Genomic DNA, 21,186 nt, shown 5'->3' with positions numbered 1-21,186 from the left:
ATTATTTGGAGATGCCGGTGTTGGACTGGGGTGTACAAAGTTAAAAATCACACAACACCAGGTTATAGTCCAACAGGTTTAATTGGAAGCACACTAGCTTTCGGAGTGACGCTCCTTCACCTGATGAAGGAGCGTCGCTCCGAAAGCTAGTGTGCTTCCAATCAAACCTGTTGGACTATAACCTGGTGTTGTGCGATTTTTAACTCTAAAACTTGACTGTATTCAAATATTTATGCTTGGTGAGGACATATGTCCTGTAGATGTAGAGACAAATTTAACACTATTCCAGAGAAATAAATCGATTCTTATTGTTTCTCCAAAATATTAATCCTGGAGCTTTTCAAAATGTTAGGTAGTAAACAAGTTAATCTACTTCATAGAACAATGCTAGAAACAATAACTTCAAGAACATGTGCAAATAAATTCCTTTCTTTGGCTAAAAAAGTTCAAAGCACAAGACTGCAAGAGCAATTCAGAATAGCATCACACCATTCATTACAATTTCTGTATTATCCTTTCAATTGTAATGATTTTCCATATGTTATTTCCAACCATCAACTTGAACTTTAGTACCTTTACATAAAGAATGACCCCCACCAAAAATCACAGTACTGAAATAGACAAGGAGCAGTGATAAAGTGTCAGCAGAACTGTATGACAGCAGTCAGGCATAAAGATGTAAAAACAATGACTGAAAGATGTGTCGCAACAATACAAGGTGTCATGGTATAGGGAGAAGCCATAAAGAGTAGGGCTAAAACAACTGGATCATATTAAATTCAATAAAATCCATTCACTTCTCGAGAGCCATTGTGACATAGTGGTAATGTCTCTACCTCTGAGCTAGCAGGTCTAGGCTTTGTAACTGGTGGTTTAGAAAATATTTCTATTCACCTCTGCTTGGCAATTTGGATCTGATATGTACCTGATTGAGGCATATTTCCTCTGGCCTGTATAAATTGAAGGTATATATTGGGTCATACTTATTTTTCGAAGGAATCTTTCAAATGTTTTCAGTTAAATCTGGAAAGATATCTGGAGCTTAGTTCCATTGTTAAATAATGAGTAGACTTGATAGTACAACATTTGCAATGGAGAACATAAGAATTTTATTTCTGCGTTTGAGTTCATGAGCTGTTGAAGCATGATCCCTATGTGGACCCACATGGTATTCTCTCTCCACAATTTTCTTTTCAACACGTTAAAACAGTTGTTTTATAAGAAGCAAACTAAAGAAATTGATCAGTTATCTTTTATTCATACATCACTGTTTGAGAGAACCATTTTAGGTTCTGGGGGTGTATATGCAATTTATGAAGAATGTTTTATTTGTAGTTAATGGCTTTGATTGAAGCTTGCAGAAAAAACTACTTTGACAAACTTTTGCTAATGTTCACTTTTTTGTTAAAGCTAAAAATCACACAACACCAGGTTATAGTCCAACAGGTTTATTTAGAAGCACTAGCTTTCTGAGCGCTGCTCCTTCATCAGGTGGTTGTGGAGAATAAGATTGTAAGACCCAGCTCCGAAAACTAGTGCTTCCAAATAAACCTGTTGGACTATAATCTGATGTTGTGTGATTTTTAACTTTGTCCACTCCAGTCCAACACTAGCGTGTCCAAATCATTTTTCTTTAAAAATAGTGAAGGGAAATTTTGACTTGTCCCTAAATAGGTATGACTCTGGTAGCATGACTCCTCCAAGTATTGATCCATTGCTGACTCAGAACCAAGCTGAATTAAACTATGGATCTCATTTGAACACTATCAGAGAGTTATGAGCAGCCAATAGGCAATTTGCTGCAGCTCACTGGTTTGGGAGGATGGTAAATTGGGAAGATTTAAGCTCGAGCTTTAGAGTCCAAGGTAGAGCCCGTAACGAGCCAGTAGTAGACGGAGGAATTTTACAGCTCCAAAGGAAACAGTCCCGCTTGGAGGCAGAATTCTGCGGCACGAAGTTATGGTCCATTGTATTATATACACTATACAACATAGAAAAGGGCTAAAGTTCCCAAATGGTCCATGTCAATCTTTATGCTCCATACAGCCTCATCCCATCCATTATCCTTTAACCCCCATCAACCTAACCTTTTCTTCCTTTTTCTCCTCATATATTTGTCTAGATGCCCTGTAAATGTGGCTATGCTAATTATCTTAAGTATTTAATGTGCTAGTCAGTCCAGACACTTTGTGGGTAAAGAAATGTTTCCTAAATTTCTGATTATATTCTTTGGTAACTGTCTTAAATTGATAGTCCCTAGTTTTAGTCTTCTAATAAACTGAAAACATTTTCTCCACATTCTCCACCTTCAGCAAAATACCTATATGAGGCCACCCTTAATCCTTCTACCTTCTATAGAAAAGACCTGCAACGTATTCAATGTGTTCTGATAGGTATAACTTCTCAGTGTTAATATCATTGTCTGAAATCTTTTAGCTATTAAGACCTTTTTATGATATGGCATTCAAAACTCTCCATAGAATTGTGGTCTAATCAAGGCTTTATACAAGCTTAATAATTCATGTGCACCCATGACCCCTTTTCTCCTTGTTTCATATGCATATTCCTGCCACTAAAAAGCATCCCCTTACATTGATCTGCATTGTAACCAATTAGCCATTCACAGACCTATCTGTAGGTTTATTAATGTATTCATGTTTTATATCTAGTTATCAAAAATAGCTTAGAAAATCTTGTGGGGGTAGAGATTGCACAGTATCTGAATACCAGTGAGGAAGTATTTTATCAAATTTAGTTATTGAGATGCAGCTGGAAAAAAGCATAAAATATTAAAAGGCCAAACCTTGTCAAAGCAAGACATTTCTAATGTGGACCATTAGTTATACTTCCTTTCTAATAAGAGCCTGCTCTCTGGGCTTTAATGTCTGGATCACTGAAAATTGCTGTGGGAATGTCATGTGATGTTGAAAATTAGGTCCCATTTCTGATTCCGACCCGTGACTTTAATCCAGCCCATGATATCTGATGATTAATGCTCACATTACAGACAAAAAAATGGGCATTGCTCCTTTGCTTCTGATAAACATGGCCTCAAATTTCACCAAAGGCTGTTCAGCTCCTCAAGAGGATGCAGCAATATAACTGACATCTAAATTAGTGTCATAAGTTTTTGTATGTGCCATTCCTGATGACGATTCCAAGGTTTCTATTTCGGTACTACCCTGGATAGGTTAAGTCGTCTTGTCTTTATTTTTGACTTTTTGAATAAAAAAAAACTCAGGACAAAACATTATTGTATTTTACACCCGGCTGATGTAGGAGTATTTATTCAGATCGATGTTACTCCTTCCCTACTTCTGCATCTCCCTCAAAAATAAAAGAACAATCACTTATTTGCATGCCCCCCCCATATAGATCCTGTGTGTGCTGTGGTCTGCAGGAGTATGCACCAGTCAAGATTAGAGTGGTGTTGGAAATGCACAGCAGGTCAGGCAGCATCTGAGGAACAGGAAAATCGATGTTTCGGGTAGGAGCCCTTCATCACGAGTATGCACCAGGCCACCCAGCAGCTTTATTCAGATACCCCAAGTATTTTGAAAATGTTCATACCCTAAATTCTTTTGCATGTCTATTGCAGGTGCAACCCTCATTGATAAAGACCCAAAGCAGGTGTCAAGTTAAGAGAATAAAATTCCAGCAAAACAAGCCTCTTCCTCTTCATTCCCAAACTTTGTGCCTGGGGTTGTTTCTGGGTTAGAAGTTAGGAATATTGCTCTCTCCATCTTTTAGCCTGTTCTGAATTTTCCCGAACGCAAGTTCCTGTTAGAAGATTAGAACGGAACCATTTGATCTATCATGGTATTGTGTATAAAGAAATCGTAGGCAAGCTTTGTATACGTTCAGTAAACAAAGTTAAAAATCACATAACACCAGGTTATAGTCCAACAGGTTTAATTGGAAGCACTAGCTTTCGGAGCACTGCTCCTTCATCAGGTGGTTGTGAAGTACACAATTGTAAGACACAGAATTTATAGCAAATGTTTACAGTTTGATGTAACTGAAATTATACATTGAAAAATACCTTGACTGTTTGTTAAGTCTCTCATCTGTTAGAATGACTATGTTAGCTTCTCTAATTTCATATGTAAATAGCGAAACCTTTTTTAGAAGTTTCATTCTCAAGTGAACTTTAACAATTGGTGTCAACCCAGATAACGGATTGGGTATTAGTACCTCTTGTGTGCTGCTGTCTGTGCCATAATGTTGAGACTGATTCTAATCTAAAAAGTGAATTAACAGAATCTTACATGGATTCATGCAGTTTTTGAGCAAAGTACAATGTAACTGCAAGTACAAATTCACCCCACAAATGTATATGTGTATGTGTTCATATGGGTGCAGGTGTGTGTGGTGGGGGTGGTGTGAGTGTCTGTGAGAGAGAGTGTATGTGTGTGTATGTATGTGTGGAAAGAGTGTGTGTGTGTGTGTGTGTGTGTGTGTGTGTGTGTGTGTGTGTGTGTGTGTGTGTGTGTGTGGTCTGGGACATTCGATCTTGGACGATTAGGTGACCATCCTCCGAGGTGGACTTCAGGACAGGCAGCAGTGAAAAGTGGCCGAGCAGAGGCTGATAGCTAAGTTCGGTACCCATAGGGAGGGCCTCAACCAGGACCTTGGGTTCATGTCACACTACAGGTGACCCCATTGCACTCTATATATGCATACACACACGCATATACACACTCCTACCGACACACACACACATGCACCCTCTCACAGATCTAGACCCCTTTACACTCACACACACACACGTACACTTTCTCTCAGACACTCACACCGCTCCCCCTCCTCACACACCCACCCACACCCACATGCACACATAAGTTTGTGGGGTGAATTTGTACTTTCAGAGTTACATTGTACTTTGCTCAAAAACTGCATGAATCCATATAAGTTTCTGTTAATTCATTTTTAGAGTAGAATCAGTCTAAACATTATGGCACAGACAGCAGCACACAGAGGTGCTAATGCCCAATAAATTATCTTGGCTGACACCAACTGTTAAAGTTCACTTGAGAATGTAACTTCTAAAAAAAAGTTTCGCTATTTACATATGAAAGAAGATAAACTATCATAGTCATTCTAACAGATGAGAGACTTAACAAACAATCAAGATATTTTTCAATATATAATTTCAGTTACACCACATTGTAAACTTTTTCTATAAAATATGTGTCTTACAATCGTGTACTCCACAACCACCTGATGAAGGAGCAGCGCTCCGAAAGTTAGTGCTTCCAATTAAACCTGTTGGACTACAACCCGGTGTTGTGTGATTTTTAACTTTGCACCCCCCAGTCTAACACGGACATCTCCAATTCCATAAACAAGTTAGTAACTTGAAACATTATTGATAACATTTCGAATTTTGTGATACTGAAGCTGAAAAAGACAGGAGTTTGTCCTGCCCAAAAGTAGCAGATAATCCAATTCTGAATTCTCAATTGTGTTTCAGTTACTTGAGTGAGGAATATTAGATTTTTAAATGATTTTAGGTAGAAGTCAGACAACACCACGTTATAGTCCAACAGGTTTATTTGAAATCACAAGCTTTTGGAGCCTTGACCTGGTGAATTCACTGGTGTCGTCTCACTTCTGACCTTGTCCACCCCAGTCCAACACACCTTAAATGATTTTAGTGAGCTTTCTGAAAAACCTTGAATAATCGTCATGGGATATCAGATTTACTGCACTCAGGTGACTTCACCATTAGGTTATAAAATATCAATGAATCATCCCCCCAATTATTTGGACAGCGATTTTCACAGTAGGAATAACCAATATCACCACCAGCAGTTTGATGTGATATATGCTGAAGCATATCCGGAGGTTTTATTCCTTCAGAAAATTACCAGGAATCCCAAAAGTACCAGAAATCCCAGTTACACAATAACAATTTTGTTGTTATAGATAAAAGACACTGCAGTGGATTTTCAACTTCAGCACTGAAGCTGTAATCTGAAAGGGAGATTGCAAGGTTTTTGTCGAATCCACTTAATTTTCTTTCTACTGAGTTTAAATATAAAGAGGATCCAGCAGGTTTTATAAAAGTGCAGGGGATCAGTTCCAACAGATAATTGACCAGATATCAAACTTAGTTTATTTGATGCTTAAGTGGAAAGTTATAAGCTCGTAGATCACTATAGATGCTACTGTGGTACTCATAATGGTCATCTGGGCTAGACTAATTCGGTAATTTAAAAATAATTGATGGAAGTGGCTTAGTATTGTGATGCAAATACACCAGCCATCTTTTGTCAGCAATAGACCATTAGCAGCAATGTGAAGCGCATTGCCCTTTTCTAAACTAGTATTAGTTGAAGGACATGTATTGGTCAAAACATCAGAAAAGCCTCACTCTCTTCATCAAAACATGTGGTATGTTTAACATCAGCTGAAGCACTGGAACAGCCGGATAGGACCCCAGTTCAAGGTTATTTCCTAAAGACTGGATCTTCATTCTGAGATCAGAAAATTAAAAAAACTGGACCTATTCAGTACTGAGGATAAATCTGAAAGATTTGGAGTATTGATCGACTGATTGCAGTTGCTCCACAGATGCTGTCTGAATGATAAGTATTTCCAGCTTTCTTTGTCATGTGATTCCTCACTTCAAAAATAAAAAGTCAGAGAAATGAAAGAAGCAGATCATTAAACACAACCTTAATGATAAGGAAAAATGAAGTGGATCCAGGGATCGTATTCTCAGGGGAAGACTGGACAGAAACTTACCCCAACAATCAAAACTTGCAGCAGCCTGAAAGCAGTTGGACTTTTATTTCTCCAGTTCACCTATACCCTTTGCCTGTCAGATCATAGAAAATCAAACTCTACCCTAATGGCTAATTAGTAGCACAGTTAAAGTTGATGAACAAATAACTAATTTTATCCGTTACAATAAAGATAATGGGAGACAGAAGAAAGATAGGAATAATCAGCAATAATTTAACAATAAAACTTAAGCTTAAAATAAGGATAAAATGTGTAAGACATTTAAATTCTTTGTCTTCTGTTCTTAAGTAACAGTGCATGGTTTGGAGTAATAGCGAAGGATGGTGTGTGGTTTAGGCCAGGTGAATGATGACTAGCTTCACCAATTATTAAATGCAAGTCCATGCACACCTCTCCTGCCAATCCTAACCTTGCACTGTTTGTAAAGTCTAGTGGGCTGAGTGACCTCCTTCTGTGCCACAGTGACTCTGGTTCTATTTTCCCTAAGTAGTATGAAATTTACTATGTTGCTATTGTCACTTTCAAACAAAAATCTGCAGATAAAGACCATAATTAATTTGTTCCATTCTGTTTCACCATGACAGTTTTGTGAAGCAACAGATAATGTCAATCAACTGCCTGTAATTTGTGGAAATCTTGCTGTGCACAAAATAGCTGCTCTGCATGCCAATGTAAGGTAAGTGTATCATCATATGGGAAGTATTATGTTTTGGAAGAAATAAGGAGGATGAATATCTCACTTGAATTAACTTCAGTTTATCTCTCAACTTATGAAAATAATGTTATAGTGACAGAGAAATCTTGATTAAGTTGGAAATGATGAGATAAGATCATTAAACAGGAGATTAGTTCTAAGTTCTCAGGGATTTAATGCCAGGTATACGGAGAGTTGTGTAGCCTCTCAGACGTTTAGAAAGGATGAACAGGACATGAAGTTTCACCCCATTATTAACTGTTTTTGTTCGGGGGTGGGTGTAGAGAGCTTGGCCCACACATGAAGGAAACTTGAATACAAAAAGGTCATTTGAACTCAACGCCAAATTCAAAAAGATCTTATTTTCTCTGTAGCAAGGTCCTAAACCTGCAATGTAGGAGTGAAACATTTATTGAGGAGACATAAATGTGCTTTAGAAGGTGGATAAGATCTGTAAATTGTCAAGCTGTCAATTTAAGTGAATCCAACACTAAAAATTAATGAAATAGAGCCTGTCTGTGTCAATGAATATTGAAAAAATCTGTTCCATTACTTACATAAATGTTTAACATTACCTCAACAGCTATATTTATGTCATTATTGTTAGTTGGTTGCTTTCCACAACTTACAATTATCCCATAATGGTGTTTGGAGGATGGTGTATAAAATCAAAGCTTAATTGACAACTCAAGTTATTTCAAGGATTGCTATCTTTACTGTAGGTTTGTGAGTATGTTTACTTTCATATGGGATGATTGGCTTTTAAAGCATTGAATGGACGTTCATGAATGGGCGTGATTGTTTGCTTTAATGAAAGGTGTAATAGATATTTAGATTTTTCAAGCAGAGGGTGGTGCATTTATGGACTGAGCTGCCAGAGGAAGTGGTGGAGGGTGGTACAATTACAGCATTTAAAAGGCATCTGGATGGGTATATGAATAAGAGGGGTTTAAAGGGATATGGTCCAAGTGCTGGATGGGACTGGATTAGATGAGAATATTTAGGTGGCATGGACAAGTTGGACCGAAGGGTCTATTTCCGTGTTGTATATCTCTATGATTCTGAAATGAATTCTGAAGCTTGCCTATAGTGAAGACTGGATGAGTCGATGTGGATGGTGTGAGGACAATGTGTGGTGGATGGTTGGTACGCATGGGATGTGAGTGAGGAACTGATGGAGTGTGAGGGAGGACCACTAGAGCGTCTGTTATTTTTTAACAATATCAGATTGTTAATAAAGACCTGGTGAACTGAGTTAGGCCTTTTGAACAACCCATCTCTGCACTTGGCAGCTACCGTCATTGTCTTCAATCTATATTTGAGCCTGACTCCATCCCTCATCCACCTTGGAGTGAAAATTGAACCATCCAGGGAACTGTATCCCAAGGCAAGTGCAGTAAGCAGGGGAATTTCCCAACTCAAACTACCTACTTGTAGGACATCTCCAGCCGTGAGACTCCATTCTGAATTGTCACTGATTTACCTTAGAGGGTCATACAAATAATGGTGCAGGAGAACATCATTTGACCTGTTTTTCCTGTACTATTGTTCGTTCTTTAATTAAAACAATCTCGTATTTTTCTCATACTTTTTATATTTGATATTTCACTTCTTTCGATACATCCTCAAACACTCATAGTAAATGAGTTATTGGCTAATATAATTTGCTCATTATGTGTGTTGGAATATTGAAAAGGAACACATTATTACTGGTGAATAGAACAATAGCAAATCATTGGTAAAGCTGTAATAACACATCACTCTGAAGGGATTAAGTACACAATTAAATTGGATTTAACAAGATGCTATTTATTTACTGAACACGTGTAAGTTGTAGATATTTTTAACAAACTTGTTCAGATGTGTTAAGATGCATCTCTGGAGCATGCTGGACTTTAATCTGGGTCTTCTGGTTTAAAGAACGAACCATTGGAGATGTTTTTTAATCAACCTATTCAGATATTTCTAAAGTAGGACCTAAATCCAGGCCTTTTGGGTGAAAGATAGGGACAATACCACTATGACATATTAATTCGCAGGGAATTAAAATGTACAGGAATCACACTTTAATGAGGTGTGAACTAGCAAGAAAACATCTGTTTCTATCTGAAATTCAAAGAGCACTTAACATGCTGAATGTGATACATTGCAAGTTGACAATAATACAACTAATAATTGTCAGTGTTTTTGGTTAATTGGAACAAGGTCACAATTTAAACATGGGTGGTTTAATAGATTGGGTCTGTGCTTAATTGGTTTCCATGTACATTTAAGTTATCACTGCCCCATCAGTGACCAAACCATTTCTGTTCCTAATTTTATGTCAATGTATTGTGTTACACAAACATTATTGGAGATGTCTGCAACAAACCTTTCCCTGGCAAATTGCTGAAATTCCACATTTGAAAATGTAAAATCAAATCAATTTAAGCTGACTGCTGTGTAAAACAAGCAGCCTGGCCAAAAGGAGTTAAGATGAAGGGTCCTTCATTGCAAATTAACATAATGAGGCATCCTCTTTAAATTACATGTGATCTTTTTAATGGTATGACAGTTTCATTTTATCCATGCATCACAGTTAAATTTGGTAAAGTAACCTTGGGGTTGGCTGAGTCTCCAGGTTAATAATAGTAATTAATGGGATTCTGAAAGCTGCAAAATAATGCTGTTTCCAATTTGCACAATTTTGAGGTGCTGGCGTTGGACGGGGTGTGCAAAGTTAAAAATTACATAACACCAGGTTATAGTCCAACAGGTTTAATTGGAAGCACGTTTTGGAGCGCGTAAGGCACAGAATTTATAGCAAAAATTTATAGTGTGATGTAACTGAAATTGTACATTGAAAAATACCTTTATTGTCTGCTGGGTCTTTCATCTGTTCAAATACCATGATAGTTTCACTTCTTTCATGTGTAAATCACAAAACCTTTTTTAAAAGTTGCATTCTCAAGTTAACTCTAACAATTGGTGATAGCTAGACAATAGGTTGAAGGTGTTAGCCCCCTGTGTTCTCTGTCTATGCCATGATGTTTAGATTGATTCTAATCTAAAAAGTGAGATAACAGAGTTTTACATGAATTCAAGCAATTTTTGAGCAAAGTACAATGTAACTCTACAGAGGTATTTTTCAATGTATAATTTCAGTTACATCACACTGCAAATTTTTGCTATAAATTCTGTGCCTTACAATTGTGTCCTCCACAATCACCTGATGCTCCGAACGCTAGTGTGCTTCCAATTAAACCTGTTGGACTATAACCTGGTGTTGTGTGATTTTTAACTTTCCAATTCTCACATGATTCTACAATCAATAACAGAGAGTGATTTTTGGGTTGTGTGGGAATTGGGGAGGAGGGAAGTTGTTACCTTGCTGCTGTCCCACTGTTGAGTTTTCATCTGAGTGTTGTGAAGCTCATAGGAAGGTTCCATTGAAGACGTTTCTGGTTTTGGATAACCTGGAATAACATTATGCAGCTGGAATCCAAATGTCAGCAGCCAACTGTTCACATCTGTGACATGAAAAAAGTAAAATCACATTCAAACACTTTCAGTTGTTTCACAGCAAAACACCAGGGAACTCTTAACAGCAGAAGTACTATGAAGATTTGGGTGATCATTAGTAATTTCCATCAGCGGTGTACTTATTATGACTATATTGTGCATGTCAAATTAAAAGGCATATTGTACAGCTAACGTGGTTGTTATGAAGGCAGTCGTGTGTATGTTGCCCCTTTAAGTGACCTACTTATGTGACCTGGAGTGGGAGCTGGGGGAGACAGCCTAAAACCGACTGTGGAGCTGAGAGAATGCACAGTAACATATTTCCTGTTCAAGTTTATACTCTATCTACGCCGTGTTCTATTTCTGGTTCTAGTGAACCACCAACACAGTAGTGGTCTATAATGCAGTTTCAAGCACTGAAATAACTGGCATTTCTGAAGTACTCAATACATACAGGGGAATATCTCAACAGCTTTCCCTGAAGTGAGAAGCAATGCATGCTGTGGAAGACAGGGAAAGTGGGTAGTTTTATGGCAGAAGGCTAATGACACTTGAAGAGGAGAGCAGATTGCACTGAGGAGAAAGAAGATTGCAAGACTGAGAGAATTTGACAACAGAACCATAAGACATAAGAGCAGGTACAGACCATATGGTCTGCTTTGCCGCTCATTAAGATCATGGCTGATTTCGTAACTCTTCAATCAACTTTCCTGCCTTCTCCCCATAAACCTTGATTCCATTACTGATTAAAATTCTGACTATCTTAGTCTTGAGTATGGGTTTAGATCAGAGTGGTGCTGAAAAAGCACAGCAGGTCAGGCAGCATCTGAAGAGCAGGAAAATCGACGTTTCGGGCAAAAGCCCTTCATCAGGGATGGAGGCAGGGAGCCTCCAGGGTGGAGAGGTAAGTGGAAGGTGGGGGGTGGGCGCCCCCATTCACCTATTGTACTCTTTGGTACCTTCCCCCACTCTTCTCTCTGACCTATCACCCTCATTTATCTATTGTACTCTTTGCTACTTTCTCCCAGCAGCCCCCCCACCCCCTCCTCCCAATTTATCTCTCCATCCCGGAGGCTCCCTGCATCCATCCATGATGAAGGGCTTTTGTCGATTTTCCCGCTCTTCGGATGCTGCCTGACCTGCTGTGCTTTTCCAGCACCACGCTAATCTAGACTCTGGTTTCCAGCATCTGCAGTCCTCACTTTTGCTCAGTCTTGAATATACCTAATGACCCAGCCTCAGCATCTCTCTGTTGTTAATAATTCCACAGATTTTATTTATTATATTTTACAGATTATTATTTCCACTATTCTCAGAAAGAAAAAACAAATCATCCCCATCTTTGTCATAGATGGCAACCCTTTATTCTGAGATTGTGCTGTCTGGTCCTAGACTCTCCCACCAGGGGACACCACCTGTCCACATCTATCCTGTCAAACCAGAATAAGATTTGTTTATGTTTCAATAAGGTCTCCTTTAATTCTTTAAAATTCCAACAAATTAAGGCTCAACCTACTAATCTATTATTAAAAAAAAATCCTCAATTCCTGGATCAACCTAGTGGAAGGAGCAAATTACTGCAGATGCTGGAATCTGTACTGAAAACAACAAATACTGGAGATCACAGCAGGTTAGCCAGTATCCATGGAGAGAGAGCAAGCTAACCTTTCGAGTCTAGATGACATCATCACAGCTGAACAGTACAGATTCCAGCATCTGCAGTAATTTGCTCCTTCCACGAGGTTGATCCAAGTATTAAGGAATTGTTTTTTATTGCAACTGGGGCCTGACTACTATTTTATACAAGTTTAGAAAGTGTTCTAATTTTTTTTACTTTATTGTTTTTGAAATTAGACGTAGGTTGAGGGACCAACATTGATTCAGTATAAAGCAAGTGGTGGTCAAGGGGATCCTGGGTCTCCTTTACGTGCCTTCTCTCACTGCCCCCCATCCAAACTAGTTGAAAATGGTAACCATCAGAAATCTGATCCTGTCCACAATTTTCAAATGTCTATGGATTTTCCATGCCTTTATGAAAATATGGTGATAAAGAGGCAGAGAGAGCATAAAGGGATATGAAGTGATTCTGAACCAAGGAAAGAGTGGGAGGCATGGTGGTATAGTGGTTAGCTGTGCTGGCTCACAGTGCCAGGGACTTGTGCTTGATTCCAGCCTTGGGTGACTGTTCATATGGAGTTTGCATATTCTCCTCATGATATGCATGGGTTTCTGCCAACTGTTCTAGTTTCTTCCCACAGTCCAAAGATGTGCTGGTTAGGCAGATTGGCCACCCTAAATTGCCCTAAATTGAGGACTGCAGATGCTGGAGATCAGATTCGAGAGTGTGGTTCTGGAAAAGCAAAGCAGGTCAGGCATCATCCAAGGAGCAGGATAATCGACGTTTTGTTGCTGGTTGGAGGGTCAGTGCAAACTTCACAGGCCAAATGGCCTCCATCTGCAATGCAGTGATTCTGAGAGAAATTATTTCAAATTGCTGACTCACAGAAAATTTCTGCCTCCTCACAGAAACTTCTCAGAATGGATTGTTGGGGAAATCTGTCGATGATGGAAATGAGTAAATTAAATTATTCTGAGCCTTATTTGTGAGGTGGTCAGAAATTTTTACACTCATAAGGGCGGCACGGTGGCTCAGTGGTCAGCACTGCTGCCTCACAGCACCAGGGTCCCAGGTTCGATTCCAGCCTCGGGTGACTGTCTGCGTGGAGTTTGCACATTCTTCCCATGTCTGCGTGGGTTTCCTCCCGGTGCTCTGGTTTCCTCCCACAATCACAAAGATGTGCAGGTTAGGTGAACTGGCCATGCTAAATTGCCCATAGTGTTTGGTGCATTAGTCAGAGGGAAATGGGCCGGGGTGGGTTACTCTTCGGAGGGTTGGTGTGGGCTGGTTGGGCCGAAGGGCCTGTCTGCTGAAAACAGGTATGGGTTATATATGTTTCCTGAAGAAGGGCTTATGCCCGAAACGTCGATTCTCCTGTTCCTTTGATGCTGCCTGACCTGCTGCACTTTTCCAGCAACACATTTTTAAGTTCTGATCTCCAGCATCTGCAGTCTTCACTTTCTCCTGGGTTATATATGTTAGCAGACAATCACAGTAATTAATCCCACAGAGATTTGCAACATATTCAGCTAGTGGTATTACCGTTATCATTAATACCGTGATATTAATTTTAAACTTTGCCAGTAAAAAATATTTTGATGTAAAGACCAGGATCCTAAAAACTTACTGTTTTTAATAGAAATGCAAAAACGATAATTATATAATTGCGTTTGTAAATTGCACATATTTGTAATAAACATAGTTTGAATGCAAAGAAATCCATTGTTTTCCACATTTATGTTAATTTACTTGACTTGGTGCATAATAGATCAGTTTCAATACAATTTATTGTCATAATGTTATGGCTGTGTTGTTGTTACCAAAGTTACCAGCCATTTGCAAGTAATGATAATATCATTTGAACTGAATAGTATTCTATTATTGCACGCTTTAGACAATCATAACATTATTATTAAAGATCACGCAGGAAAACTGTGACGGTTGCAGAGATATTTTTTCTTTCATTACTTAATTTAGATTTGATCTTTTTCATGTCATCCTTCACATTTTCTTCTGTCCCTTTAATAGTAGCATTTCTTTCCATTTAGGATCTATCCTGACCTTTGAAAGTTTTACGGAAATTTTGAGATTTAATTTGGTCGCTTAATGTAAAGGATAAGTGCAAATTTGTTTTACTGTTCTTGTAAAAAAAAAAATATTCTTTTTGTAAAAGCTGTACACTTAAAAAAAAGTATTGTGAATATTAAGTAAGATTGCAATAAACATTTAGAAGTTTAGAAGAACTCAGAAGTTTAATTTCATGCCAAGGAAGGATGCTGTGAAAGTTCTGAAAAGATTTATAAGGATATTGCCAGGGTTGGGAGGTTTGAGCTGGAGGGCAAGGCTGAATAGGCTGGGGCTATTTTCCCTGAAGAATTGGAGGCTAAGGGGTGACTTTAACATTAGAGGTTTATAAAATCATGAGGGACATGGATAGCATGAATAGCCAAGGTCTTTTCCCAGGATTGGAGAATCCAAAATGAGAGGACATAGGTTTAAGGTGAGAGGGAAAAGATTTAAAAGATACCTAAGGGACAACCTTTTCACATAGAGGGTGGTGCATATATGGAATGAGCCAGAGAAAGTGGTGGAGGCTGGTACAATTACAACATTTAAAAGGCATCTGGATGAGTATATGAATAAGAAAGGTTTAGAAGGATATGGGCCAAATGCTGGCAAATGGGACTAGATCAATTTCGGATATCTGGTTGGCATGGACAAGTTGGACTGAAGGGTTTGTTTCCATGCTGTCTAACTCTACCACTCTATGACTCTATAACTCTCGATCATAGAACACTGGTCAGCTCACATTATAATGAATTTATTGGAGGACATGGATTAGATTGTGGTGTACAGAGAAACAATCATCCATTAAGTCTTTAAGAATTACCAATGGCACAGCTATTTACTTGAAACAGAACATGTGATCATTAGAATATGAATTTATATAAGGTAAAATATGATCATCCTTACCTGTCATGTAACATTTAATATCTTGCATATTGCTGACTGGGTTGTTATTTTTAAACATGTACAAATTAAAAGGTACAAGACTGCCACTGAGCTGATTCCACACATCATGATCAGGTGCTGTCCATCTTCCAGAAAGCACATCATAATCTCGCCGTCCAAAGTGTACTAGTTTGGTGAGGGGATCATACAAGCCACCATGATAGCCTACAATGAGTTGAAAAGCTGGATTTGTGTCCATATAAATCTCTCCATAAGCAGTATAGCTGAGCTGCTTAATCATTAAACCAGTTCCACTGAATACAGCTAATGGGGTTCCTGTATTATCACAGGCAATATAGAACTCATCACCACTGCTAATTTCCATTGCAAAAAGGTGACCTTGAAGGTCATAATAAAGGGATGCTATTTCAGAACTTGTATGATTGTACATGTGGGTAATTCTGGCAGGATTACTCAGATCTGCATAAAAAAATTGTAAGTAAATCCCAGTGGTGGTTCGACTTGAAACCCGTCTTCCAACTCCATCATATCGATAATGCACTCTCCAACCATTTGATTTACTGTAAGCTTTGCTGAGAAGTCCAGCTGAATTGTACTCAAAGATAATACTTCCCCTTTGTCGTAAGAAACCATCCTCATCTACTTTGTATTGGACTTCTCCAAGATGTGTAATCCGATCACTCCTGTCATGCCTCAGTGGAGTCAGACGAGCACTATTGCCAGGACTTAGTAAATGGAGATTTCCATTTAGATCGTAGCTGTAGCGCCACAGAGGTTTGTCATTCAAGGATACAGTCTGCAATTGGCCATCTGTATCATATTCATAAGCGTACCTTGATGTATTGGCATAGGGACCAACCTTTAGTTCCCGTTTTACGACCCTACCCATGTTGTCATATTGCACTGTCATCCAATACATGAGTGATCTGAAAATTTCATACTGAACCTCTTTTACTCGCCCATAAGCATCAAAATGCTTAGTGTGAGTCATGACTGCTGTGGTGATGATCTGATTAATGTCATAATAAATTACACCAAATTTTCCAAATTGTTCAATTTTCCCAGAAACATCATCATATCGATAGAGATCAATTGGCAATGGTGTCTCATTGATCACAGCTTGCATGCTGGTAACCCGGAAACTGTTGTCATAGTTATAATCAAAGCGAGCATTCACCATTCCTTCCTCACTGAACCGAAAGATCTGTCTGTCAATAAGAGGACCAATTTGCCTGAAACGTATTGTGCAAGTAAAGCCTTCATTCTGCAAGTTGACAGTTTTAAGCATTCCAGCTGTTTCATCATAGGTGAAGCCAATCCTAGTGGTATCATAAAGAATTTCTGAGAGCTTGGACAGCTTGCCATACTTGTATAGCACACGGCGCCCAGTTCCCAGATATGAAGTTTGCAATAGCTGATTGTCCTCTGTGTAGTCTTGAATCACAGAAGCATTGCCCTCAGGAGGTTTGTAGATGTTCCTGTAGTAGCCCACAGAACGAATGGTTTCCAGACTCTGCTGAGCCACATTTGGCATTGTCACAGAAGAAAGTCGATCATTTTTGTCAAATTCAAAGATGTATTGTCTTTGACTATGTAGAAGTAGCACTGCAGACTATGAGAAACAGGAGAAATAATAATTAATAGCTGCCAATCACACATCATGATATGTATGCATCCATTAATTATTTCATTTATTTACATCAATCTTCCTGGGCAGATTAATTAACTACAAAGAACAAAGTAGTCAGGATGTAAGTTTGCTCGCTGAACTGGAAGGTTCGTTTTCAACTGTTTCTTCAACATACTGGGTAGCATCATCAGTGAGCATCCAGTGAAGCACTGATGTTAGTGACTCGCATTTTATTTATGTGTTTAGTTTTCCTTGGGTTGGTGATGTCATTTGCTGTGGTGATGTCATTTCCTGTTCTTTTTCTCAAAAGGTGGTAAATGGGGTCCAAGTTGATGTGTTTGTTGATAGAGTTGGAATGGATCGCATTCCAACAGGAACTCTGTCTACAAACACATCAACTTAGACCCCATTTACCACCCTCTGAGAAAAAGAACACGAAATGACATCTCCAATCCAAGGAAACCTAAACACATAAATTGTTAAGGGAGTTCCGGTTTGAATGCCAGGCCGATAGGAGTTCCCGTGCATATCTTTGTTTAGCCTGTCCCAGGATGGATGTCTTGTGCCAGTTGAACTGGTGTTTCTTTTCGTTTGTATATATGGATACTAGTGATAGTTGGTCATGTCTTTTGGTGGCTAGTTGTGCAAGATATATGATACAGGATACATGAACCATTGCTCCATCGGAGGCACACATCGTATGGTGATGAAACATCTGAAAATGAACCTTCCAACTTAGTGGGCAAACTTACATCCAGAGCCGCAATCTGAGCTACAAATCTTGTCAAAGCTCACTAACAAAGTATTCAATTTGATGGCATGTTAAATTTGTAGTCAAACCTAAACAGATGTCTAGAGTACAGCCCCAATGGAATTATTCAAATCTTGTAAATTAGTTGACATTGTAAATATAGCAGGTGAGCTGGATCTGAACTAAATTCATGGGCCACATTAATATCTGTTGAAAGGTATCACAGATGGGTCACCACACCATAGAATGGTTTTCTTTACAGAATTCAGTAGCATACTTGAAAGCAGAAGGAAAAAGTTTCAACTGCCATCTAAAGCAACAATATTCAGATGACCAGTTGAGGCATTCAGAAGATAGTTTTTATCCACATGTTGAGGGGCAGATAATTACAATTGAAATTTGATGGCATGATTTACCACTTCCATTCTAATAAACAACTATTTCTCATCAGAAATCTGATAGAGTAGTCATGATTGAACTGGATTCATGCCATTAAAAGACAAAGCTCATTCCACTGTCGAAAGCAGAAACTTTAGAAATGCTTGCTGAGCAACAGAAACTGGTTTGTTGTAGCAGCACAAGATGGTACATTCTTCCTGCCATTTAATACTGCAAATGTGCTGCTTCCTAGTAGACTTGTGCAAGAAATAGCAGAATGTCAATACTTGCGATTTTGGAGATTTTTAGTTCAGTTTGTGGATCAGATTGTAAGTTTGCTCGCTGAACTGGTAGCATTGTTCTCAGACATCACTATGCTAGGTAACATGCTTGGTGCTCATGTATCCTGCACCAACTAGCCACCAAAAGACATGACCAACTATCACTAGTATCCATGTATACAGACGAAGAGAGACACCAGTTCGACTGGGACAATCCATCCATCCTGGGACAGGCTAAACAAAGACATGTACGGGAACTCCTAGAGGCCTGGCATTCAAACCGGAACTCCATTAACAAACATATCGATTTGGACCCCATTTACCAATCTCAGAAAAAGAACTGGAAGTGTTATCACTCACCACAACAGACCAAGACACATAAATAGCAAGCAGGATAGAACATCAGCGCTTCATCCAAGCCTCAGTGATGATGTTACCTAGCATGGTGATGAAACTTTTGAGAACAAATCTACCAGCTCAGCGAGCAAACTTACAACCCAAACTCAATACTGCCAGGAAAGGTACTCCATTTCAAATTATCGTGATTATCGTCATGTGAAATCAACTCTGATGGCCTGATACTACATACAAATACCAAATAATCAGCTTTTGAGGTAAATCCTCTTTTCAAAGCTTAAGAATGGCACCCAATCACAAAGTAGATAAAAGAGAACATTTTAAGGACACTCTGAAAACCACATTGCAAAGGGGTCATTGACATTAATGTGTGGAGGACCTGCCTACCTCATCCAAGGAGTTGCAACACTGTCCAGTACCGACTGTGTAAACTTTGTTGCAGAGGAGTAACAAAAGTGGAAGGAGAGAGAGAGAGCCATAAACATCCCTAATAAATGCAATTCTTCTTCACTTTGCCCAAAGACCTATGGCTCCAGGATTGACTTCAGGACATAGAAATCGTGAAAGCCTTATTCATGCACTTCAAGAACTGATGATGACAACAGTGATGCTTTGCACAACACTGATAACAGGTCCCTGCTGACATACATGTAAGGACTAAAGGATGCCAACATATAAAAAATTATCAGCACTATTACAATGTATTATCAATTGTTTTTCAAATGAATATATTTTAAACTTTGCTACGTATTTTGCAATTTAATTTATAGAAGATATTCTCATTGTAATTTATCTATGACCAAACAATGAAACAATCAAGTCCAATGAAAAAAGACTTAGATTATTGGTCCTCAGTGCATCATCCGTGACTGTTATAGAAAAAGTAGTGTTTTAGTGATCTCAGTCTAATAATTTGTTATAATTGATCTAGTATTCAAAAAGGTCAATGAATTTTCAGTTGTTTAAATCTAATAGAGTGTTCACCTCCTACATAAGGGACAGCAACTAACTTATTTTCTCAAAACGTTTATCATGTGTGACAAAAGTGAACTTCAAGATGCCTCTGTGATAATACCTTTTCAAGGTAAGTGTAGGTCCAGGACTTTCCATCAGCAAAGGTTCTGGATACAATCCTGCCGGCCTGGTCATAGTCAATTCTTTCCGACATGGTACCTCTTTGGATACCTGCAACCTGACCAGTTGAAGAGTATGTCACATTCACCCCATTTAGTCTGCTGCTTGGAGACCACAGAGTAGGTCGGCCAACCTGATCATATAGGATTCGGAGGGTAAACTTCCGATGATCATCATATATTTTTTCTGTTCGAGTTACGCGATCAAAATCCAGAGAGAGCAAATTTCGGCTATGGACCTGTAAAATATTGAAAACATCCCATAATACTCCTTGATAACTCTTTAATTGAATAAAAAGGAAATAAAGTTTTTAAAAATATCATCAGCAATGAGATTTAACAACAAAGTTTGGTATAGAGTTGTAAACTTGCACTTGCCTGCATATATTTTGTTATGTTTTTCCTTTACTTTTTCAAAATACCATGCATAATACTTTCTGCCTAACCACTTAAAAAAACCCAGCAATTTTCCATTTTACTCTTGCTCTGCTCAAGGCATCTAGCCTAATAGTTCTGCTTTAAGCATGTACTCACAATAGACAGCAGAGCTTGGTCATGATGGATCTTACTGATTTTGGTCACATTTGGAAGAAACTCCCATCCAAGAGAGGACTGTGCCTCATTAAGAAAGAACTTTCATCTTTAGAATGCCCATTCCATCCTTAAGATGTACAGTATATTTCACACCCAATGAATTACTTTGTAAGTGTAGACTACTAGTGATTTCTAGGTAAACATTGCAGCCAATCTGCCTGTAGCCATGAGATGGATAATTGATTATTCTATTTTGTGGACAATAATTAAAAGAGGACTGTTGGCAGGAGCACTCCATTTTTCTGTTCCATTGCATTCTATGTAGAGATGCACACAGGGCTTAAATACAGAAATGCTATGTTTGATGCCTTCTTCAGATCAAGAATAAATGGAAAATACCTGATTACTTTTAAGTCTGAACTCCCTGCTTCTGTCTAAACATGCAGCATAGTTTTTTTTTAAATTGAAATGAGCAGTCAAGTAAAACTTAGTTGAATATGTTATTGACTGTAAGCATAACTTACAAATCTAATGATAGTTGATGAGAGAACTGGCTTCCAAATCCTGGAGCCCAAGTTGCAAGTTA

At 38.5% G+C, this 21,186-nt stretch overlaps 1 protein-coding gene across 12 annotated transcripts in view; it reads right to left on the bottom strand.

The window, feature by feature from the left end:
• tenm4 (teneurin transmembrane protein 4) overlaps positions 1-21,186 on the bottom strand; it is a 660,982-nt gene that overhangs the window by 7,666 nt on the left and 632,130 nt on the right. For 11 of the 12 annotated variants that reach the window (XM_043691653.1, XM_043691652.1, XM_043691657.1 and 8 more), the window contains 3 exons: positions 20,009-20,305; positions 15,537-17,148; positions 10,811-10,953 (listed from right to left, as the gene is read on the bottom strand). In XM_043691653.1, coding sequence (XP_043547588.1) covers positions 10,811-10,953; positions 15,537-17,148; positions 20,009-20,305 — 2,052 coding nt within the window. Of the gene's footprint in view, positions 1-3,368; positions 3,781-10,810; positions 10,954-15,536; positions 17,149-20,008; positions 20,306-21,186 lie in introns of those variants that run through there. The other variant, XM_043691663.1, reaches the window with a different exon arrangement.

Source organism: Chiloscyllium plagiosum, chromosome 6, assembly GCF_004010195.1.
Source record: "Chiloscyllium plagiosum isolate BGI_BamShark_2017 chromosome 6, ASM401019v2, whole genome shotgun sequence".
Lineage (NCBI taxonomy): Eukaryota > Metazoa > Chordata > Chondrichthyes > Orectolobiformes > Hemiscylliidae > Chiloscyllium > Chiloscyllium plagiosum.
Note: the sequence above shows the minus strand (reverse complement) of the source record. Positions and strands in the feature narration are given on the sequence as shown.